A 24,826-nucleotide genomic window follows, 5' to 3' on the forward strand; every position below is an offset into this window, starting at 1 on the left:
GAAGGGATAAATGTCGCTGTAAAAGCCAGGGTCTCCAGAACTGGCTTTCTGAAGCTGAGCACCTGTTGCCAGCCCAATAAAGACTTCTGATACCAAATCTAGAGTCCACTTCCTGAACCTTGGTCCAGGACCTAACACAGGCTTTGATGGTGAGCTGTTGATGCTCATCGCTCTGAAGATTCTGCATCACTTCAGTACATGAAGTCCAATCTATGGCTACGATCTCTCTATTTCAATGGACATAATAAGGACATAGAGAGAATCCCGCCAGAAGGGTCGCTCACCTGTTTCTCTCTCCCTCCAACCAGATATCAACGAGTGTGCCCTGAACCCTTTGCTCTGTGCTTTCCGGTGCATTAACACCCTCGGCTTCTATGACTGCACCTGCCCATCCGGATACACCCTGCGAGACGACCGGAGAATGTGCAAAGGTAGGGACCTACAACCACATGGAGATACAAAAGGTTTTGAATAGGTGAAAAGTCCAGCTACAATACAAACTTTGGAGTCCGAAGATACTCCTCAACCCTTTGCACAATCAGGGCTGTGTGATATACTCCAACTAATACAAGAGCTTCCTGGTTAGATGGTACTCCCCAGTCACTGAAAGAAAATATGGATCATGTTCTTTCACCAGTATCAGCAATTAAGAGATCTGCTTTTGCCCTTCGTAGGTTTCCCTGTTTGTTTTGATTTTGAATCGAGCTTTCGCCATGTCCACGTTAGCAGGAGGCTGTTAAGATCCAGGCGCTGATTTCTTTTGGATGCTGTCCCTCTTCTCTTGCAGATTTGGATGAATGTGTTGAGGGGATGCATGACTGCGAATCGCAAGGCATGATGTGCAAGAATCTAATTGGCACTTTCGCTTGTATCTGCCCACCTGGGATGCAACGCAGACCTGATGGGGAAGGCTGCACAGGTGATTCTCTTTTTAAAAAAATAACAATAATAATCCAGTTTCTCGTCCTCAGCGCTGGGGGAAAACCTGTTGAAATCTCTGGATTCAGAGCAAGATACCCTTTCAGCGGGGCTCCATTTCCACTGCTCTGCAGAAATTCCTTATCCCGCTCCAGTAGGAGCAGCAGTGGCGTAGGAGGTTAAGAGCTCGTGTATCTAATCTGGAGGAACCGGGTTTGATTCCCAGCTCTGCCGCCTGAGCTGTGGAGGCTTATCTGGGGAATTCAGATTAGCCTGTACACTCCCACACACGCCAGCTGGGTGACCTTGGGCTAGTCACAGCTTCTCGGAGCTCTCTCAGCTCCACCTACCTCACAGGGTGTTTGTTGTGAGGGGAGAAGGGCAAGGAGAGAAAGGGGGGATATAAATCCAAACTCCTCCTCCTCCTCCTATAGTTGATGGACACAGAATCTGTGATCTGTGATCTGATATCTGATATCTGATATGAGATATTATATTATATTATATTATATTATATTATATTATATTATATTATATTATATTATATTATATTATATTATATTATATTATATTATAATATTGTCAGGTCTAGGATTTATTCAATGACGGACACTGGGATTTATCATACAGTAGCCTTATTGAAACGAACACTGAGCCCCTGGCTTTAGCAAAGCCAGTTCTAAAGCACCCCCCAAATGTCCATAGCTTTATTACCTCTGTTGTTCACTCCCTCCCCCAACTATGTAAAAGAGAAGTGGGAAAAGCAAGAGGAAAGCGAAAGTTCCTTCCCAGGGGTCAGGGAAAGATACGGAGCCATCTGGTTACCCCTCCCTTTGCGGTGAAGTCCAGAGATGCCTCTGTTATCTCCTGTTGCAAGCAAGGGAGTACAAAGGAATGAAGGAAGACTCAGAAAGCCAAAGAGGCCCCAGACATTAAGCACACACTGACAATTATATTATATTAATATCAGTGGTTCCCAGCCTGGGGTACACACGGGCCCATGGATGCATATCAGCACATTTGTGGGTGTGTAAAAAAAAGTGTAATGGGTTTGCTAAGATGGGGGTACAATTTTAGGGAAATGGGTTGCCAAAGGGTATGCAGGTGAAAAAAGGTTGGGAACGATTGAAACATATTATGCTATTCTGTGATATCTAATGTTATTATTAATTATTATTTTATTAGTATTTATTCGATGTATACGTCACCCCTCCGAGGCCGCTTCGAACAGTTAAATTTATAATCTTGCAATGAAAACATTACATTAGAACTAGGAATAAATGTTGTTGTTATAATGTGGTGTCGGAGTTACGAAGGTCAGACGAGCGTCTGGAAGACTCAGGTTCGAATCCCCACTTGTGCTGTGGAAGCTCATTGGGGGCCTTAGTTGCATTTTCTCAGCCTAACCTACCTCACAGGGTTGTTGTGTGGATAAAATGGAGGAGATTGGAGTGATGTAAGCCGTTGGGGAAAAGGTGGGGGATTTAATAATAAACAACAAAATCATAATTCCTCATTAACTGTGCAAAATGATGCAACATCTGGTTCCAGTTTTAGTCTCCTGTTGTCCAAAATGCAACTGAAAACGATTTCTCATATTTGCCAATGTTTCAAAGTGTCTAAAGAAGTTTGTATACTTAACCCCTCCAATCCATACAACAACCCTCTGAGGCGGGCTGACGTTACCATTTCTCCTATTACAGATGAGAGGCTGAGCAGTTTAAAATATGTATATAAAGAACCTGACATTTTTATTTCAAACTATTAAATGCTTCCAAATATATATTGTGTACCCAAAGCTTGCTTCAGCCCAAGGGCATTGGATGTGTCAGAAACAACCTCCAACCCTAGAGCTTCCCTGTTCTTTGCTCAGCATCTCAGCCACTAGGCAATACCACTGCTAGAGATGAGAATCGCTTCTTATCACAGTCCTAACCAGAGGCGTGGCTCCAAGGGGGCGGAGGGGTGCGCAACGCACCGGGCACGCGCCCCTGTGGGGGTGTGGCAAGAGCATTCCAGGGTGTGGCAAGGGCGTTCGGGGGCGTGGCGAGGGCGTTCCGGGGTGGGGCGTTCTGGGGCAGAGGACGCACTGGTGCAGCGGGCACTTTCCCCCCTTGCTTTGCCTCTGGTCCTAACGGCCTGCCTTGTCCTTCTCTGTCGCTCTCAGATGAGAATGAATGCCGAACCAAGCCAGGCATCTGCCCCAACGGGCGCTGCATGAACACTGTGGGCAGCTATCGCTGCGACTGCAACGAAGGATTCCAAACCAGCTCCTCCGGCACAGAGTGCCTCGGTAAACAGCTTTTCCTTGTGCTTTCTTGTGCTTTCAGACTGAGTTTTGTACGTTGTGTGCTTTCAGACTGAGCTTTCAGACTGAGTTTTGTACGTGTGTGATTGCTGCGTGATCATCTGATAGCCAGGTTGGTGGGTCACAAGGTTTTTCCCCCTTAGAATCATAGAGTTGGAAGAGACCCCAATGGCCATCAAGTCCAACCCCCTGCCATGCAGGAACACACAATCAAAGCACTCCTGACATATGATCATCCAGCCTCTTGTCTAAAAACCTCCAAAGAAGGGTCATGAGGATAAAGTTGCAAGGGGGAGAATCAGAGTAAAGGGAAAGCTGTTTTCTGATTGGCTGCCCTTAGTTCTTTGTCCACATAATCGTCAGGTTCTTGCCGTAAAACCACCGGATGATATCTTAAGCTATGTGCTAATAGGCCTCACAACTCCAGACTTCACCCCCAAGTTATAAGCCCTTCCCCTTCAAGGTCTGAGATCAGAATATTTTATCTTTAGGGGAAGGATTGAGGGTGAGTATCCCAGGGGTAGGAGAGGTGACAACCCAGGAAAGAGCTTTGTCAGCTACTGTGGTAACCCTCCCCCCCCCAAAAAAAAACCCCTCAACCATGCACCTTCTTTGGACTTTCTAGCATAATGTACAAATGTATCTGATTTGATTTCCCACACTCAAATTTCTGTTCCCCTAATCTCACCATTTTACAAAGTTCAGAGTGACTTAGACACTGTGAATTTCGAAAGCAAACCGAAATTTCGGCACTACTTCATATCATTAAGTTTTATATAATGGAATTTTTTCGTTAAGACAAATTGAATTTAAAGGTTGCTTTGAAAATAGGGGGAGGGTATTTGGAACTTTAAAATGTCGGTTTTGAAAATTCATGCGGATTTCATGGGTGTGCCGAATTTTCGAAAACGGAGTCTAGTTTCGATTCATCACGTCAGCCTTTTCCCCCCCTCTGGGGTTTACTTATTCACTAGGGTTTATCTGTAGTGGAACACTGATCCCTTGATATCTCTCCTCCCCCAACTCCATCCCAGATACTCGCCAAGGATTCTGCTTTACCGAAGTACTCCAAACCATGTGCCAGATGTCTTCCACGAACCGACACCAGGTGACCAAGTCAGAATGCTGTTGTAATGGAGGCCGTGGCTGGGGGCCCCAGTGCGAACTCTGCCCATTTCCAGGCACTGTCCTCTACAAGAAAATGTGTCCCCATGGCCCAGGCTACACAACTGATGGAAGAGGTAAGCATGGCCTTGAGGAGCCGGAGGAAGGAGCTCTCTTGGGAAGCGAGGGGGGGGAGGTCTTAAAAAGCAAGGCAGGGGGAACAATCCTGTGTGGTGGACAAAAAGAGCTCTGTTCAGTGGTGCACCTTATTCGGGGAAAAGGGAGGTGGCTGCGCTGCCTGCAGTGCAAACGTCGCAAGAGATTTTCACAAAATGGTGGGCTCCAGCGACCGTTATGTGAAACAACTGAAAAGAATGGTGATGCTTCCCAATTAAATTTTAACTCCTAGCTGAAGTTTTATCTGGACCTGGATGGCTCAGGCTATCTCGATCTCATCAGATCTTAGAAGCTAAGCCGGGTGGCCCTGCTTAGGACTTGGACAGGAGACGACCAAGGAAGTCCAGAGTTGTTACACTTGTGCCCTAATTTCCGGGTCCCCTGCAGCCCTCGGAGGACAGATATGCTAAAATCTCCCACTTTGTAACACACCACCAGTCACTTTTTGTCTGCATGTTTCTTGTAGTCCTCTTTGGCCCCTTTTAACGCATTTTGGATCATGCTCCAAGAGTTCTGCAAATTCGTGATCCACACTTGTAAATCCACTGGCCCATCCCCTGCCTTCCCCAGTAGCAGGAAGGGCTTGCCCGTTTGTCCATATATCACTTGAAAAGGGCTCTTGCCATTACTGTGGTGCACTGCGTTATTGTACACAAATTCAGCAATAAGTCAACCCAGTTATCCTGATGGTAATTGACATAACACCTTAGATATTGCTCCAACACTGCATTTAATCTCTCAGTTTGGCCATCTGTAGGGGCATGGTAGGTGGACAAGAGTCCGCCCAGCAATTTCAATATCCCCAGCAATTTCAAACTAGATAGCATCCCCCTGACATTAGGGAATCAGCCTTCTGCTTGAAAAGCAGGTACTTGACCAATGAGCTGTTCTTATGCTTGAGTCCCATCCCCCACCCCTCAACTAACTCCACAGTTAGTTTGCATTTCCTGCAAATAATGTTAGGCGCTGCCATTCTAGCATTGCATTGACCGAGGAACTCTCCTGTCTTCCTGTCCTTTTCTTTACCCCCATTGTGAATGCAGATATTGATGAATGCAAAGTACTTCCCAACCTCTGCACAAATGGCCAGTGCATCAACACCATGGGCTCTTTCCGCTGCCACTGCAGAATGGGCTACGCCACGGACCTCACCAGTACTTCCTGCCAGGGTAAGTGGACCACTTGAGTCAGTGGGCCGCGTTGCCCTCGGTTATGTTGGCATTCATGATCTGATCACTTCTTTTTAAAATTCCTCTCTGTCCCCCCCACCCCACCCCACCCAAAAATTCAAATTGAGCTGTGCCCTTAAGATTTTAATCGAAGCTGTGAAAAGGCAGTGCCCAGTGTTCCCTGTTGGCTGCAGGCGTGCGCGACCACCAGATTGGCATTGAGCAGATCATGATCACTGAGCCCAGCAGGGGGCGCTCTCCGGTGCAGCGCAGTTCCGCTTAGTGTTTTGGAACTTCCGCACAGCACCAGGGAAGGATTAGGGGTGAGTTGGCAGTGCCTAAGGCAGTGGTGGCGAACCTTTGGCACTCCAGATGTTATGGACTACAATTCCCATCAGCCCCTGCCAGCATGGCCAATTGGTTTGGAGGGGTGGGGGGGTGAATGCAGTGCGATGTGTTACACAATGTGGCGTGTGACAGTGCTTTCCCTTCCCGTTTCATCCTAATTCTCTCACCCTCAGACCTGGATGAGTGCAATCAGTCCCCCAAGCCGTGTAATTTCATCTGCAAGAACACCGAAGGTAGTTTCCAGTGCTCCTGTCCAAGAGGGTACATACTTCAGGAGGATGGGAAAACTTGCAAAGGTAAGCCTGAGGGAAGTCGCTGCAGCTAAGGATGTGGAGGATCAGGCCCAATCCTGCTGTAGGTATCTAAAATTCCATATGATACCTGAGGGGGAAGGTGTTCTACTGGAAAGACCCAAAACTTCAACTGCAGGCACCTGTAGGCCAAATATAAAGGACACAACAAAATGCCTGGAATGTGTAGTCCCCTGTCCACTTATTTATTTAGATTGAGAATTAGTCTTGGTCCAAAATCCACATTTCCCTGAGTTTGTCATGCAAACTTCAGCAATTCAGAATGCACACGATTCCAGGCATTGTAGGTGGCATTGCAACGGAGTGTGTTTTTTTGCCTGCTTGTATTACCATGGGGTGGTTGGGATGGTAGTGGGGAGACGGGAACCATAAAGAGGGGCTCGGGGAAGGGTAGAACTCATAGAGTTCCCATTTGATCTGCTGAGGATCGTGTCATCTCTATGATGTCACTGTCTGCATTGTCAGCCAAGGAGATTCGTGCTAAGCTCTCATCCTGTCGATTAACATGTTGTACTCTATGTTATGCCCTAGGTCCAACAGTTTAAAATCTGTTTTCAATCCTGTTATGCTTTCTTTTATTGTAATATGTATTATTGCTTAGGCAGTTGTTATATTGTTATGGCGTTTGGCCTCATACAATAATTTTTGCCTGCCTACCACTAATTGGCAATGCTACATAGATTGTGGGTTTGCCAGTATATAGATGGATGGATGGATGGATGGATGGATGGATGGATGGATGGATGGATGGATGGATGGATGGATGGATGGATGGATGGATGGATGGATGGATGGATGGATGGATGGATGGATGGATGGATGGATGGATGGATGGATGGATGGATGGATGGATGGATGGATGGATGGATGGATGGATGGATGGATGGATGGATGGATGGATGGATGGATGGATGATATGGGTTTATCAAGCTTTCATCCTGAATCAAGCACAGAAGGATTTGCTTAGCAGTTATTACAAATATTGTTATCATTTTTACAGAATGTATATTTTTAGTATTCCTTTTTAAAAAAATTTTATTGTATCATTTGAATATTCCATTTTGTATTAATACTTTTCTTCATTCGTTTTTAAACAATACATTTCCCCCTTTTCCCCTCCCCCTGTATTTTCTTCATAGTTTTATCAAACAGCAGTAAGTTCATTCTTTGTAATCTCTTCTCCCATATCTCCTCATTGACTCCAGCTTCTTTCATCCAGTCCACATATATAGTCCATATCTTGAAAATTTCACTCTGTTTATCTTGCCACAGTTTATTTTTTGTTATTATATCAAAAATGTCCAGTGTCACTTGTTCCCAGATATATTCCAACCATTTCTGGATTGTCCATTTTTTCTTTTCTTTCCAGCCTAAAGCTATTGTTGCATATGCTGCTTTAATCATTATTTTATACATATAGCTATATTTTTCTACCCTTCTATCTTCCATTACACCCATGAACATTAAATCATTATTTATCTCAATATTAATCTTCACCAGTTTCTCGATATATAACAATACGGTTGTCCAAAATTTTTTCACTTCTGTACATTCCGTCCACATGTGGCTATAGTATGCCTCCTGTTCTCCACAGTGCCAGCATTTAGGACTAAGTCCTTTAATCATGTATGCTAGTTGTTTTGGTGTTCTATACCATTTCAATATCCCTTTTCTTTCCAACTCCATATATTTCTCAATCTTTATATTTTTCCAACTGTCTATTAGATTTTCAGTTTCCCCAGAGTCTAGAAAACCTTCCTTCTCCCATTTTTGATTCAATGTTCTTATCATAAAGTCTTCGTCATCAACCATATACTTATATACATGTCCCAAAATTTTCCCTTTACATTTTTCATATAGTTCTAAACATTTAGCCATTATACATTCTCCTCTTATTCGTGAAGCCTTTATCCTTTCCCAAATGCCCCTCAAGACCAACCAGTTCTCATTACCTCCTAACTCTATAAAATTTCGTAATGTCATAATTTCTCCTCCTTCTCTTATCAGATTTGCAACAGTTTGAATTCCTTGTCTTTTCAGTATTTTTATCACTTTTTTCCCATCTTTTCTGGCCACGCTTGCCAAAGGTGCCACGTCCAGAGTACCGGGCATCCATTTACCTCTCCATTTTCCCCATATATCTAGTAACACCTTTCTTGGCCCTATTGCGGTTTGGTTCCCTCTCTTCAGCTCATTATTAAATATTCCATAAACACCAATCCCTTCATTTATTTCATTTTCAAATTTAACCCATCCTTCGACATTTTCCTCATTTATGTTCATCAGATTTTTAATCTGGAATGCTTCATAGTACTCTTGCATTTTAGGTATCCCCCAGCCTAAATAATTTTTCGTCATATATATTATCTTATTCATTATTCTTGGATTTTTTTGATTAAACACCCAGGCTTTAAACTTTCTATCCCATTCCTCAAATTCCTTCTTCTTAATTTCTAAAGGAAGAGTTCGAAATAGATAAAACATTCTCGGCATTGTACACATTTTTAGTGTTTTGATTTTTCCTGTAATCGATAAGGTCTTCTTATCCCATTCTTTTAATTGTTTTAATATTTTTTTCCATCTTGCCTCATAATTATATTTAAACATCTTCTCCTTTCTATGCGTTATTATAATGCCTAAATATTTAATCTTTTTTACTAATCTTCTGTCTAGTTGTCTTTTTTCCACATTAACCCCCATTATTTCTGTTTTTTTCCATATTCACTTTTAATCCAGAGTATTTCTGAAAATCTTCTAGGGTAATTTTTAATTTTTAATATTCCTTGTCTATTTTTAAAACTTACATAAATAAATGAGCAGGTTTCCTTAGGGTTGCTTAGAATGGTTAAGATTCATGATTGTGCCAGCCAAATTGCGGGAGAGATCTTCAATAGAATGAGGTATACCGAACTTGGGAGGGTGTTTAAAATGAATTATTATTGTTGTGCATTCTGGGGAGACGTCGACTCATAAATATGAGGAATGCTGATATCTGTAGGTGGGCCACATTTACTCATTTAGTAATCAACAAATCAAGATTGATGTCCGGGTTAGGGCCATGTGGCTGGAGACAGCTTGTGGATCAGAAGGAAGCAGGGCTCCTAGCAGCACCCTCCACAAGCAACAGGGAACAATGTGGGCACGTGGTGCCGAGGGGGGGGCAGAAAACCCTTGTCACAGGCTGGCCCAACCTGTCCAGTGGGCCTGTAGACCCCACAGTCTGAGTCCTGGATTGCTTGGGAGAAAAAGGGGATGGACGTATCAATATTTTAAATAAATCATCATCATCATCATCATCATCATTATTATTATTATTATTATACAAAAACAGTTATACACAGCAAACAAGATCAATATGCTGGATTTTGTATTACATCACATGTCGGACACTTCCCAAGCATCTAGGACTGCGGGATGTATCGACAAATAATGCGTGCAGAGCCAAGTAGGGTGGCCTTTTGCAGCTGACATATGGTGATTTTGTCAGCGCCAATTGTTTTTAAGTGCCGTCCAAGGTCTTTAGGCACTGCACCCAGTGTGCCGATCACCACTGGGACCACCTTTACTGGTTTGTGCCAGAGTCTTTGTAGTTCGATCCTTAAATAATAATAATTATTATTATTATTATTATTATTATTATTATTATTATTATTATTATTATTATTATTATTATTATTATTATTATTATTATTATTATTATTATTATTAATTCAATTTATTAGACCGCCATACTCCCGAAGGGCTCAGGGCGGTTTACAGGCAACCAAACACAATACATTGCAACTAAAAAAATCGAATAATCCCAATTAAAACAATAAAAACAATAAAAACAGTAGCAGCAATAACCTTTCCATATTGATGCTGTCCTAACTGCAGCTGCTTTATTTTTGTTCTGTTCCACAAAACGGAATGGAGAAATTGACTGAATCAGACTAGTCAAGTGCTTCTGGGCTAGTCAGGGAAAGATTAACCCGGTCTTGTTTTCTCGGTGGTCCAGACCTGGATGAATGTTCCACAAAGCAACACAACTGCCAGTTCTTGTGTGTGAACGTTATTGGGGGCTTCAACTGTAAGTGCCCCCCTGGATTCACTCAGCATCATTCTTCCTGTATCGGTGAGTTACCTTTCCTCCTACCCAAAACAGAAGGTGAGCAGTTTCTTGGGGATCAGATAAAATAAGGCTGGGGGGGGGGGCGGGGAGGAGAGAGTGTGTATGTGGGCGGGAGGGGGGTTAAGCAATGTTTTTAAAATAGATTGAATTTCACTCTATTATTGCCACAATTATTGTTGGTGCACTAAATTCAGTGTATAGTGTGCCTTCCATTTAAGGGAAATCTGGGAAATCTAAAATGGCAAAGGTCTAATAAGTGACGCATCCAGTTTCAGAATTAAATTTAGAAATGGCTGTTGAGCAAGGGGAACTAAGGCAGACTGGGATACAGCCTGGGATTCTGGAAATAAAGGGACAGGGAAAACCACTCTTCTGTAACAGAAGAAGAGTCAGTAGAAAATACCTTTAGAGCAGTGATGGTGAACCTTTTCGAGACCGAGTGCCCACATTGCAACCCAAAACCCACTTATTTATCACAAAGTGCCAACACGGCAATTTAACCTGAATACTGAGGTTTTAGTTTAGAACAGGGGTCTTCAAACTATGGCCCTCCAGATGTTCATGGACTACAATTCCCATCAGCCCCTGCCAGCATGGCCAAGTGGTAGGGCTCATGAGAATTGTAGTCTATGAACATCTGGAGGGCCATAGTTTGAAGACCCCTGGTTTAGAAAAAACAGTTGGCTCTGAGGCACTTGTTACTCAGGAGTAAGCTTGGTGAACCAATCATGCAATGCTTCAAATGGGTGAATCATAACCCTACGAGGGTTTACTCAGAAGCAAGCCCCATTGCCAGCAACCGAGCTTAATCCCGGGTTAAGGATCATGCCCAGGCCAGCCTAGGGGTGTGCGTGTGATTTTTCTGCCCCCCCTCCCATGATGAAGTCTGCATGCATGCCCACAGAAAGGGCTCTGAGTGCCACCTCTGGCACCCGTGCCATAGGTTCGCCATCGCTGCTTTAGAGGTTTCAAACAAGTGAGCCCAGTTGCCTGCTCACAGGGACAGCCCAAGATCCCTGGAGTTACCCACCAATTTGGCTTGGAGAAAATTGTTCCCAGTGACTTCCCAATCAATGTTATATCACCATGGGATATTTTGGACCCTGCAATTAAATAGTAGTGTTGGCGCATATTTGTGAGTCTGGAGCAGATTCTTCATGGGCCAAAAACAGTGATGTGAAAGTGGTGTGAAAATGATATAAACCCTTCCACACCGTTTTAAACCCTTTGGCACCATTTTCACACTGCTTTCGCACCGCTGTTTTTGGCCCACCCGGAATCCGCTTTGGTGAAAGGTGGGTGCTGCTTGTTCCTTGGACTGCTCATACAGCATGCAATCTTGTGATTCCCCCCTCCCCCCTGCAGATAACAATGAATGCACCGCTCAGCCCACCCTTTGTGGGGCTAAAGGACAATGCTTGAACACACCTGGGAGCTACAACTGTGAATGCCAGAAAGGGTTTACTCTTGACAGTTCTGGTGGCGGTTGTGAAGGTAAAGGGGAGCTGCCATCTTACTATCTTTTTCGGCAGTGTGCTTTATGGCAGTTGTGCTGCACTGGTTTCAGGCTGTAGCCAGTTGCTGCAGCTAAAGGACACAGGAGGAGTGAAGCCCAAGCATCTTTTTCAGCAGTGTGCTTTATGGCAGTTGTGCTGTACTGGTTTCAGACCATAGCCAGTTTTAACATGTCTGCGGGATCCATAGGTGGCCTTCTAAGGTTTCCTAGCTCAGAGTCTTCTCTTTTGTACCACTTCTGCTTATATTTGTCTTTACACTGAGGTAGTAAAATACAGGAAGACCAGGTCTCGTTAGTATCATTGGCCCATTCCACACAGCAAATGTGTAATGTGTAACGGCATCTGTTTTCCTGTTCACTTGCATTCCACGCAGGCAGCAGTTTGAGGCCACGGAAACAATCCAGGTTGCTTTCCCGCCTTCCACAGAGATGCTTCTGTTCTCTTTAACGGGCACCCACACCCATATCAGTGCCCCATGATATGACCTGTTGCACCTGCATAGCTGCACAGATGCAAGCCACCAAATGTTTTTTTTAAAAAAACAGGTGGGCAACAGTGGGCGGCTTCTCCCTGATAATGGAGGACGGGGTGGAAGGGAGGGAAATAAAGCACCTCCTTCCTGGCCGTTCGCGCTGGAGCAGCTCCATCCCAGGGTTTTTCAAAAGGATGTTCAGCAATTAGAAAAAAACAGGTTAGGGGAAATAAAATGGGGCAGACTCGTTTTGCGTGGGTGACGTATGCAAATTCCCCCCTCAAAATAGGTTATATAGCATCCTATTTCTTGGCCCCCTGCGGAATAGGCTTTAACTAGCTTTTCATAGAAAGAAAAGCAAGACATGAAGGATCAAAGCAGTGGCGTAGCGCCAAGGGACAGGGGGTGTGTGGAGGGGGCATGGAGGGGGTGTTCTGGGGTGGGCAGGGGCATAGGACGCATGCATGTCCCGGGCACAGTTCCCCCTAGCTCTGGCCCTGGATATAAGAGGTCCCATTACAGGATTCCACGGAGTATTTCCAAGTACATCTCACAAAGAAACCAAGAGAGGAGGTAAATCTCAAGCAGTTTCCAAGCAAAACAATAGCATTACTAACAGCCATTATTAATCCACAATAGTAAATATTAGATACATCTTCCCTTGGCACCAGTTTCGGAGGTACCTTTTCTCTTCGTTCTGGGGCTGTAGATTGGATTTCGCAGTTAAATTCCAACCCACGTGGCTTTTTTTCTGATAAGCAATTTGGCCACATTTGAGTTTCTTTTTTAAGATTTTTGCCCAACTTTTTCCATCAGCGTTCAGAGCGTAAAAGTGCCCACCTGTGACACTTTAAACCAAGGGGCATCCATTGAAAATGCTGGGGGGAAGAATTAGGACTAATACAAGGAAACACTTCTTCACGCAACGTGTGATTGGAGTTTGGAATATGCTGCCACAGGAGGTGGTGATGGCCACTCACCTGGATAGCTTTAAAAGGGGCTTGGACAGATTTATGGAGGAGAAGTCGATCTCTGGCTACCAATCTTGATCCTCCTTGATCTCAGATTGCAAATGCCTGAGCAGACCAGGTGCTCAGGAGCAGCAGCAGCAGCAGCAGCAGAAGGCCATTGCTTTCACCTCCTGCCTGTGAGCTCCCAAAGGCACCTGGTGGGCCACTGCGAGTAGCAGAGAGCTGGACTAGATGGACTCTGGTCTGATCCAGCTGGCTTGTTCTTATGTTCTTTATTTTCCCCATGGCCGTGGGGATATTGGGAACCCTTAGGAGAACGCTGCAGCGCGTTGGCCCAACTCATTATTTTGGGGATTGAAGTAGTGACCAACCGTGGCTCTTAGGCAAAAAAAGTCACCTGCGGTCATTAAGGGGAGAAAGGGTTTTTTAAAAGATGAGGGCGGACGAAGACTGGAGGGAGGCCGTGTTCCCTTTCTACTCGTGGGATTCTGTTCCACAGAGTTTATAAATAGTAACAGAAGATTGTAGAATCTCTAGGAAGAGCAAGAGGTGAACCAGACTGAAGTCTCCTGATTGGCTGTTAAAACCATTGGGAAAGGTCTTGGTGGGCTGATGACAGGGAAAGGGGGGCCCTTGTGCCAGGGCAGCCTTGCCCCCAAACAGGGAGAGCCTTCCTCACATGAAGCAAATCAGCAGCCCCGGCCCACCACAAGGCAAGTAACAGCCGCTGGTAACTGTTGTCCACTATATAGTGGGCAACAACTGACTCTTCCTCCCAGCTAGGGGTCAGGGTCCTTTTCCAGGGCAACTGGCCACCCCGCAGGGTTTTACTGATCTTCTTCTTCCTCAGGGAAGAACGAGCCACTTGAGGCTTCGTTCTTGACCCCTTAGCCCTTTTCCTTTGACTGCAGATGTGGACGAATGTGACGGGAACCACCGGTGCCAGCACGGATGCCAGAATGTGTTGGGGGGCTATCGCTGTGGCTGCCCCCAAGGGTACGTCCAGCACTACCAGTGGAACCAGTGCGTGGGTAAGTCTGTCACTGGGATCGGTTGGCAGACTTTGTCAGGTCCATGCCTGTCAGTGCTCAGATGTCTTGCTGTGTGGGAATTGCAAATGTTTCCTGTAAATGCTTTCCGGTTTCCCTCTCCCCTCCCTGGCAATTCCCTGGCACCAGCCCTCCTGCGGGAAGGTGCGAACGTTCCCAGGTTTCTTGAAGCTCTGTAGTGCAAATGTTATACACTTTGTGAAACACATTTGGTGGGAATCAAATGGGAGGGTGATTGAAGGATATAATCACTGGATCTAAGCGGGAGAGCTTAGATTCAGCTTTCTCTGTTACTCTACGCATTGTAGAAATAAACTGCTTTAGGACTTGCCTACGGTCTCTGTTATTTCCACGTCCGAGAGCCTGACAGACTTGGGGCTCAGTAGGCCTCCAATGACCCACGGCCATCCCTCTTTCCCCTTTCGGCCCCAGATGAAAACGAGTGCTCGGGATCGGCGGTCTGTGGCTCGGCTTCCTGCTACAACACACTGGGGAGCTTCAAATGCATCTGCCCGTCTGGCTTCGACTTTGACCAGGTCTTCGGGGGCTGCCAAGACGTGAACGAGTGTGCCGCTGGGGGCAGCCCCTGTAGCTACGGCTGCTCCAATACAGAGGGAGGTTATTTGTGCGGCTGCCCCAGTGGGTACTTTCGGGCGGGGCAAGGGTAAGTACGTGGCTTTGTGTCAATTAGGATGAGCGTTGACGTGCCTGCGGGTGGGGATTGGGTGGCGTTTTCTTTCCAGATGTGGAAGTCACTTGCAGGGAGGGGTAATAAGATGGGCCAGGCAGTTGTTAGGTGTTTGACCAGGGCCCTGCCATTCCTTTCTGCTTCCAGAATGACCCTTTGTGCGGCTTTTTTGTGCTCCGTGGGTCCAGTTCAAATGAGAATTTCTAAAATCGGTTCTGGCATTTGTGCATGCACAACCATCTGTGGCTTTTTATCCCTTTGACTCATCTGTAGCTTTCCCCTTCTTTCTACCTTTGCATATCTGCAAAATGAGCCACTGATTGGATCGGGATGTTTGTAGGTGTCTGATAGCATTTTCTCTGAAGTGGTCACTGTTCTACAAGATATCCAGGTGGAGGTTTTCCTTGGAAATGACGGGAATTCCAAATTCATGTCTTCATGCAAGGATGGGTGGTTGCTCTCAAAGCCGTAGGTTTGAGTTCCCAGCAGAAGAGGTTGAGGGCAGAGATGGCAAACTGTGAAACTGTCATGTATTTTTGTAGCCTTTGTGTCAGGACCCTTGGACTCAGTGACGTAGGTATAGATTTTTTAAGGGGGTGGTTCGGGGGTGAGGCCACACCCCCACCCGCCTCTAGGGCATGGCCACACCTCCCCAAGCCCTATGAACCTTTTGAGAGTTCATAGCTTTGGGGCTGGGGGGGACATTTCTGAAGGCACAGTCTCAAAACTTTCAGGGTCTCATCAGGAGACTGTCTTGATGATACCCCCGAGGTTTGGTGCAGTTTGGTTCAGGGGGGCCCAAGGTTATGGACCCTCAAAACTGTAGCCCCCATCTCCTATTAACTCCTATTGGAAACAATGGAGGATGGGGGCACCCCCTTTGGGAGTCCATAACTTTGGACCCCCAGAACCAAACCTCACCAAACCCAGGTAGTATCATCAGGAGAGTGCCCCAAACAATCCCTGAAAGTTTGGTGCTGCTAGCCCAGACAATGCGCCCCCTGCAGGCCAAAAACCGAAAAAGACTAAAATGTTTTTAAAACCCACAAACGGAGGGGCGGAGCTTCGGACATGAATGTGGGGGGTTCAAACCTGAGGAACCCCCCCTTACCTACGTCCATGCTTGGACTGTTCAGGGAAAGCACTTCTGTTTTAGCAAAAGTCTTTATTTGGAAACAGCGGTTCAGGTAAAATAGGCCACCAGATGTTTATTGACAGAACTGGAAACTCTCCCGCCAAAATCCCTCTTCAAATACAGAAAGCAAATGACTAGCTGCTCCACTCCAAAACACACGCACCCCTGCCCAGAGAAACCCAACTCTTCTCTCTCAGCTAGAAAGGAATGCGGCTGGGCCTCCTTGTCTCTACCCAAGGTGGCTAACAGCAACACAGGGGCGTAATGCCCATTGGGCAAGGTGGGCAGCTGCCCAGGGCCCCACCTTGTGGTGGGCACCAAAAATGCAGGGTTCGTTTTTGAGTATTTTTAGTGGTTTTCAATTTTTTACCTGCAGGGGGCGCAGTTTTTAGGCTAGCGGCACCAAAATTTCAGAGTATCTTCTTGAGGCCCTAATGATGATACCACCCAGGTTTGGTGAGGTTTGGTTCAGGGAGTCCAAAGTTATGGACTCCCAAAGGGGGTGCCCCATCCCCCATTGTTTCCAATAGGAGCTAATAGGAGATGGGGGCTACAGTTTTGAGGGTCTATAACTTTGGCCACCCTGAACCAAACTGCACCAAACCTGGGGGGTATCATTAGGGCAGTCTGCTGATGAGACCCTGAAAGTTGTGAGACTGTGCCTTCAGAAATGTCCCCACCCCACCCCCGCCTGAAACTCCCATTGACAGGAATGCTGAAAACTCAATGCAGAACAAAGATTCTTGGGCAAATTTCTGGGATGCTCCTGCTGGGGGTGCTTTTTTTGATGTACCAGCACTAAAATTTCAGGGTATCATCTGGAGGCTGTCCTGATGGCACCCCCCAAGTTTGGTGCAGTTCGGTTCAGGGGAACCAAAGTTATGGACCCTCAAAAGGTTAGCCCCCATCTTCTTAGCAAAGAATGGGGGATGGGGCACCCCCTTTGAGGGTCCATAACTTTGGTTCCCCTGAACCAAACTGCACCAAACTTGGGGGGTGCCATCAGGACAGTTTCCAGATGATACCCTGAAATTTTGGTGCCGATACATAAAAAAATGTGCCCCCTGCAGGAACATCCCAGAAATTTGCCCAAGGATCTTTGCTCTGCATTGAGTTTTCTGCATTCTTGTCAATGGGGGTTGCCAGCTTGGGGCGGGGGGGGGGGCACATTTCTGAAGGCACAGTCTCAAAACTTTCAGGATATCATCTGGAGACTGTCCTGATACCCCCCAGGTTTGATGGAGTTTGGCTCAGGGGGGCCAAAGTTATGGACCCTCAAAGGGGGTGCCCCATCCCCCATTCTTTCCAATGAGAGCTAAGGAGATGGGGCAACCCTTTTGAGGGTCCATAACTTTGTCCCCCCCGAACCAAAATGCACCAAACTTGGGGGGTAGCATAAGGACAGTCTCCTGATGATACACTGAAATTTTGGTGCTGATGTGTCTAAAATGCACCCCCTGCAGCAGGGGCGTAATGTCCATTGGGCAAGGTGGGCAACTGCCCAGGGCATCACCTTGTGGGGGGCATCAAAATGCAGGGTTAGTTTTTGGGTATTTTTAGTGGTTTTCCATTTTTGGCCTGCAGAGGGCATAGGTTTTAGGCTAGTGCCACCAAATTTTCAGCGTATCATCAGGAGACTGTCCTTATGCGACCCCCCCAAGTTTGGTGAGGTTTGGTTCAAGGAGTCCAAAGTTATGGACTCCCAAAGGGGGTGCCCCATCCCCCATTGTTTCCAATGGGAGCTAATAGGAGATGGGGGCTACAGTTTTGAGGGTCCATAACTTTGGCCCCCCTGAACCAAACTGCACCAAACTTGGGGGGTATCATTAGGAAAGTCTCCTGATGAGACCATGAAAGTTTTGAGACTGTGCCTTCAGAAATGTGCCCCCCCCAGCCTGCAACCCCCATTGACAGTAATGCAGAAAACTCAATGCAGAAAAAAGATTCTTGGGCAAATTTCTGGGATGTTCCTGCTGGGGGTGCATTTTTTTGATGTATCGGCACCAAAATTTCAGGGTATCATCTGGAAACTGTCGTGATGGCACCCCCCAAGTTTGGTGCAGTTTGGTTCAGGGGGTCCAAAGTTATGGACCCTCAAGGGTAGCCCCCATCTCCTTAGCAAAGAATGAGGGATGGGGCACCCCCTTTGAGTGTCCATAACTCACAAAGGCAGCTCTTCCTGATGTGTGGAAGATGTGGGGATGCTAAAATATACATAATCCAGTTTGGAAGGTTCAACGGAGAAAGGAGGAGCAGGAAGGGCTTTAAGGGGCACCCTGTTCCCTCTCCATCGTCCCATCTCGTTCCCTCTCTTGCCTTCCTTGAAACTGCAGGCACTGCGTCTCTGGGCTAGGGTTTGGCAAAGAAGCCTACTTGCCTGCCCCTCCAGAGGAGGACGAGGAGAACCTCTTGTCCCCAGAAGCTTGTTACGAATGCAAAGTCAACGGGTATCCCAAGAGAGGTCGTCACCGGCGCAGCACCAACAGCACCAGTGGGCAACAGGTACCGGGGGTGGGGGGGGAGCAGTGTCAGTCTGTTCCAAACCCATCCATACCAACTTTCAGAGCCCGGATCGTTTGGTCTGCCCAGCTCAGGGGTTTGCAACCTGTAGTTCTCCAGATGTTCATGTACTACAAATCCCATCAGCCCCTGCCAGCTTGACCATGAACATCTGGAAAGCCGCAGGTTGCAGACCCCTGGCCCAACTCTTTCACGTGGGCATGCCTGAAATGGAATTCCATCCCAGGATATTAAGCGAGGGTTCCTAATTATTTCCAAACCCTTCATCAGAGTTAAATGCAGAGATTGCTTACAGAATTGAAACATCCCACACTCAATCTTTACACTGGGCAAAAATCGACAACAGCTAATTACCCAGCAGAGTTTCCTACCCTGTTTCCCCGAATATAAGACATCCCCAAAAAATAAGACATAGTAGAGGTTTTGCTTAAGTGCAAAATATAAGGCATCCCCCGAAAGTAAGACATTGCAAAGTTTTTGTTTGGAAGCATGCCCGACGAACAGAACACAGAAAAATAAGACATCCCCTGAAAATAAGACATAGCACATATTTGGGATCTGTCTTATATTCGGGGAAACACGGTATTTCAAGATTGCTTGGAGTCGGAGAGGAGGAAAGGGGGGGTTAGAGGTAATCGTTGGGATTTAGGCAAGCCGAGAAAGCTCTGCTTATTTTTTTACATGACACAGATCACATTAACTCACAGGCAGTTAAAATAAATGTATTTGTCTTTCGCGATCCTCAGAAATAGCATACTGATATGCCATGCTAGTTTTCTCTGCGGTCAAACATTCTTATATTGCTGATTTAATTTCAGTTCATTTTGATTTATTTAAAATAAGCCACCTTTCCAACGTGTCCGCATTGCTGCTTGTTTTTAAGGTGCCGTGACACTGACTTTTTAAAAAATTGCCTGTTTTAAAAGTTTGAGAATTGCCTGTTAAAAGTTTGACAATTCATTTCCCCATCTCGATTTTCATGCCGGCTGAGTGAGGGGTCCCCAGGATGTGTCCACGGGCACCGTGGCAATTGCTGACACCCCTCTTGGCACCCACAGAAGTTTTTAGAAAGTGGATGGGGCCAGGTTGGGCAGTTGTCCAGCAGGGCTTTTGGAGATGTGATTGGCTGGGAAAATTAAAATAACATTATTTCAGGGGCAACTTCAGGGATGAGGCGGCCTATAAATAGATAGATAGATAGATAGATAGAGAGAGAGAGAGAGAGAGAGAGAGAGAGAGAGAGAGAGAGAGAGAGAGAGAGAGAACTGCCACCACAGAGTTAGTTTTATTCTCTCTCGCTCTCATTCCCATGAGAGCCAGCGTGGTGTAGTGGTTAAGAGCAGATGGATTCTTGTCTGGATAACTGGTTTGATTCCCCACTCCTCCACCAGAATGGCAGAGGCTTATCTGGTGAACCAGATGTGTTTCCGCAGTCCTGGCTTGGACTAGTCACAGTTCTCCAGAACTCTCTCAACCCCACCTGCCTCACCAGGTGTCTGTTGTAGGGAGAGGAAGGGAAAGGAGCTTGTGAGTCACCTTGAGTCTCCTTACAGGATGGAAAGGTGGGGCATAAACCCAAACTCTTCTTCTTCTTCTTTCCTAGTGTATTTTTAAATTGCCCCCTTTTCTCCCTGCACTTGAGTTTCCTCTGTGTGTGGGTCCACATCCTGCAACAGCCATTTTGTGGCTTCGCCCCCCATCTTGTCTCCAGAAGCGTAGTTGAGCCAAATTGTGTCTGGGGTGGACTGGCCTTTTCTGGGGTCCCCCATGGGTCCCCGCCCCCTGCGGCCCCCACTTAGTTCCAGGCTTAGTTTCAGACTGAAAAGCGGCCTGTTCAGTTCAGGCTGAAAAAAGCATGGGCGGGAACTACACTACCCAGGAGCCCTTGGGGCTTGCAAGGTCTCCTGGGTAGTGTAGTTCCCACAAGGGCCCATTTCAGCCTGAACTGAACAGGCCGCTTTTCAGCCTGAAACTAAATCTGAAACGAAGAACTAAGGTAAGTGGGAGGGGCTGCGAAGGGGGGGTCGCGGGGGGAAGGGTGTGCACGCGGTGCGAGGTGCGCACACACACACACACACACCCTGCCCCCTTGTAGCTTCGCCTCTGCTTGTCTCTGCATTCCAAATACGCCGGGCCCTCCAGATAGCACGAAGGGTGGGAGTTAAGTGCTGGCTTTGCTTTCGGGCTGCGTCTCTGCCTTACTGTTCCCTAAGCTCTTTCCTCCCTGCTGCAAATAGGATCTGGGCGTCAGCTTGGCCAGTATAGACGTCGAGACCCCCTTGGCCTTGGCACTGAATTTGTCCGACCTCAGGAGAAAGGAGCACATCTTGGACATTCTCCCTGCCGTGGCTTCCCTGGAGAACCACGTCCGCTACGTCATCTCCCAGGGCAACCAGGACGGCTTCTTCCGCATCCATCAGAAGGAAGGCCTCAGCTACCTGCACCTCACCCACCACCAAGCCACTCCCGGCACCTACCTCTTGGAGATCGTCAGCATGCCGCTGTACCGCAAGCGGGAACTGCAGAAACTCGAGGCCCTGAAGGATCTCGACTACCTCGCCGGAGAGCTGGGCCAGGTGCTCAAGATGAGGTTGCACCTCCATCTCTTCTAAACCCCCACCCCACCCCCCCTCAAGAGACGGCAACAAAACCAAGAGCTCAGACTGCGCCCCGCCCCGCACCATCCTGACCCAGTCCCCGGAAACGGGCACCTCCTTCCTCTTGCTGTTTCCTATCCACCTGCCCACAAGTCTGCCAGGGGGGACCAAATCTAAAGCAGCCCCGGACCACACCTGTTCTGTCCTCCAAAGCCTTCTCTGCTGGCAGGTGGATTCTTCCCAGACCTCGACACGGAACCTCTCTGATTGGCCAAGTTTCTCTGAACAAGAAACTCTGGAGAAGGTCAGACCACGGAGCCGAGCTGGAAGCGTCACCTTCTCAGGAGACTCCTTGCTCTTTCCCGTTGTTCTGCCATTGCTTTCACCTCCTGCAGGTGAGCTCCCCAAGGCACCTGGTGGGCCACTGTGAGTAGCAGAGAGCTGGACTAGATGGACTCTGGTCTGATCCAGCTGGCTTGTTCTTATGTTCTTGCTCCAGTTTCACCCAAGTTTCTTCCCGGATCTTGAATTCTCCACCTTCCCTGCCCTTCTCTCCAAGCTGGAACCGAACCGTTCAGAATCTGTTGTGGTTTCGGATTTCTTTTACATGTACAGATTTTGCACAGTGTTCTCACGAAGGGCCGCTCCGCTCCCTTTTTTCCATTTGTCCCTTTGAGCCCGCGCATTACTCACGTGTGCTTGCATGCTCCGGCGCAACGGTATCAGGATTCTTCCAGCGTGGCACTAAAAAGAACAGTCTCAATGTGATTGCTTATATTCTGGCATCACAATTGGTTTCTATGCAGGGTTTTACAGATGTGGCCGGGCAGTCAGTCACGTGGATGGAAGAAATGGATGAATGGAAAGAACTGATCTCTGGTTATCTCACACTTGGTAATGTTCACATGTTGGGGAGTCCTCACACAAAATGGCCTCTCTCCCTCTGATGCTACTACATACATACATACATAAGCCTTTCAGTGAGCAGCAGTGGCGTAGGAGGTTCAGAGCTCGTGTATCTAATCTGGAGGAACCGGGTTTGATTCCCCGCTCTGCCGCCTGAGCTGTGGAGGCTTATCTAGGGAATTCAGATTAGCCTGTGCACTCCCACACACGCCAGCTGGGTGATCTTGGGCTAGTCACAGCTTCTCGGAGCTCTCTCAGCCCCACCCACCTCACAGGGTGTTTGTTGTGAGGGGGGGAAGGGCAAGGAGATTGTCAGCCCCTTTGAGTCTCCTGCAGGAGAGAAAGGGGGGATATAAAGCCAAACTCTTCCTCTTCTTCTTTATTGGCATAGTCAGAAGAAAGTTACATGAATCGGGAACAATTGCATGGATACATGATAGATAAAAGGCCCAACGGGGAGCACAACAAATACGTTCTACTGGGAACTCTCAACTATCTCCGCAGTGAAATTGGCGATCTCTTCACAAAGACCGGGGCCCGAGTTGTTTAACAATAGAGATCACCTAGTCAGATCAGGCAGCCCAGATTGGAAGAAAAATGTAGGTTGGTATATTTAGATCTGATGTTATCAAATCTGGTGCAGTGCAAGAGTCGGTGAGTCAGGGTTTCAACCACATTAAGTTTGCAACTGCATAACCTTGCGGATTTGTCTAAATTGCTGAACCTACCCTTTAATAGGGCAGAGGGCATAACGTTAAAATGCGCAATGGTGAGGGCTCTCCTTGTGCGTGGGTTCGTTAAGGTATGGAGGTAATAGGCCATGCGTCTCTGCTCAAATGGGATTAGGAGTTGTGTTGGAGAGCAGGTTCGTTTGGCTGCTAGATGCAAATTTGCAAATTCTAGATCTAAAAGCCGATCTCTGAGCCTATTGTACACTTCTGAACAGGACATTAGGTAGAGTGATTCAATAGGCAGGCCGGTGGAAATAATCTTCCTCTCGATTAGAGAAAACCAGGGGCTCTGATGCTACTGATGTTAGCGTCTTGCTGTTAAATGCACATGAGAATGAAGAGGAGGAGGGGAATTTGTAACGTGACTGCGCATCTTGACCTAGGCTGTATAATAGAATGCTGCCTGGAGTCGAAAGTAATTTTTAGCCTAGCCCCATGGTGGTGAACCTATGGCACCCCAGATGTTCGTGGACTACAACATCTGGGGTGCCATAGGTTCACCACCGCTGGCCTAGCCTGTAAACACAAAGGTGGATTCCAGACAGGGCAAATATAACAGGTATAGGACGTCACATAAACGGTTGCTGGGGTTCTGTTTCCACAGGTCCCGTTCCCAAAACGAGTTTGCCCCATTTTATTCCCCTCTACCCAGGATTTTCAAAAATCACCAAACTAGCAATCCTTTTGCACAGTCCCGGGTTGGAGGCGCCCCCACGTGAGCAGAACAGCCAGGAGACGGGCTATTCCTCTCCCTTCCGCCTGCTCACTTTAGGTTCCAGACCATCCACTATGCCAGGGAGAATCTGCCCGCCCCGCCATTCTGTGCAGCATGTTGTAGGCAGATTCTCTGAGTGCCCAACAGGGTACTAAGTCCCCCAAGCACCTTTTCTCCCTCGGGCAGCAAGTGTGACAGCCATATAGATCTCCAGCAGTGGTTCTCAGCCTTCCTAATGCCGCGACCCTTTGATACAGTTCTACATGTTGTGGTGACCCCCAACCCTAACATTTATCCATTTTACGGAGGGAGAACACTGATGCAGAGAAAGGGTCGTTCGACCCCCAGGTTGAGAACCGCTGCTCTACAGCATCACGTCCATTATTGCCCGGCCGTTGCAGGGAGGTCACTTTTTTCTTTCTGTTTTGTGTGCTGCACACGCGCAGCTACGCAGGCGCAGCCGATCGGATGGTGGGACAATCGGCAAAGCTGCGGGGGCTTCTTTCCGTATGCCTGCGCAGCTACGTATGCTTGCAGAAATTAAAAAGAGAGAGAAGCGTTTCCATGCAAAAGTGCGAAAGCAACCCGGATTGTTTCCATGGGCCCCAGGCCCTTTCCCCTTCACTCTTACTTCTGAGCTTGCTGTGCGCTACCGGTGCAGCGCCAGTCCAACTGCACTCACTACAGGGCTGCTACAATGCAGCCGCCTCTGACTCTCTGTTGTTTTATGCTCTCAGCGTAGTCATTCTGGCGCTTGCTCAAAACGGGCGCTTTTTTTGATGATTCAGCACGCAGGGCGCAGGGCAGGTGTAGCTTCGGAGGAACACGTAATTTCGGGCTAAAAAAAAGGTCCGGACCCCAGACCTAAACCTGATATGTCATTTTAAAAGTGGGGAAACGGCCCCAGACGCTGCCTGAACAGATCAAGGGCACCCATGCGAATGGGGAAAAGGGAAATATGGTTCCTTTATAAGGCTTGCAACCCATTATGCATATGCTGTGTGGAATCTACCAAACACATTTTGAAAGCCTTACCTGGAACATACCTGTGACGTGTGACTCTCGGTAGCTAGAAACTA

At 47.2% G+C, this 24,826-nt stretch overlaps 1 protein-coding gene across 1 annotated transcript in view; it reads left to right on the plus strand.

Moving 5' to 3' along the window:
* Positions 1-22,360, plus strand: part of FBN3 (fibrillin 3) — a 223,189-nt gene extending 200,829 nt beyond the window's left edge. The window contains 12 exon segments of the mRNA XM_048496904.1: positions 309-431; positions 788-919; positions 3,086-3,211; positions 4,261-4,467; positions 5,551-5,676; positions 6,198-6,320; positions 10,333-10,449; positions 11,812-11,940; positions 14,318-14,437; positions 14,888-15,119; positions 18,612-18,780; positions 21,036-22,360. Coding sequence (XP_048352861.1) covers positions 309-431; positions 788-919; positions 3,086-3,211; positions 4,261-4,467; positions 5,551-5,676; positions 6,198-6,320; positions 10,333-10,449; positions 11,812-11,940; positions 14,318-14,437; positions 14,888-15,119; positions 18,612-18,780; positions 21,036-21,410 — 1,979 coding nt within the window. The 3' untranslated portion in view covers positions 21,411-22,360.
* Positions 22,361-24,826: the final 2,466 nt, after the last annotated feature.

The sequence above is a fragment of the Sphaerodactylus townsendi genome, linkage group LG05 (genome assembly GCF_021028975.2).
Source record: "Sphaerodactylus townsendi isolate TG3544 linkage group LG05, MPM_Stown_v2.3, whole genome shotgun sequence".
In the NCBI taxonomy this organism is placed as follows: Eukaryota; Metazoa; Chordata; class Lepidosauria; order Squamata; family Sphaerodactylidae; genus Sphaerodactylus; species Sphaerodactylus townsendi.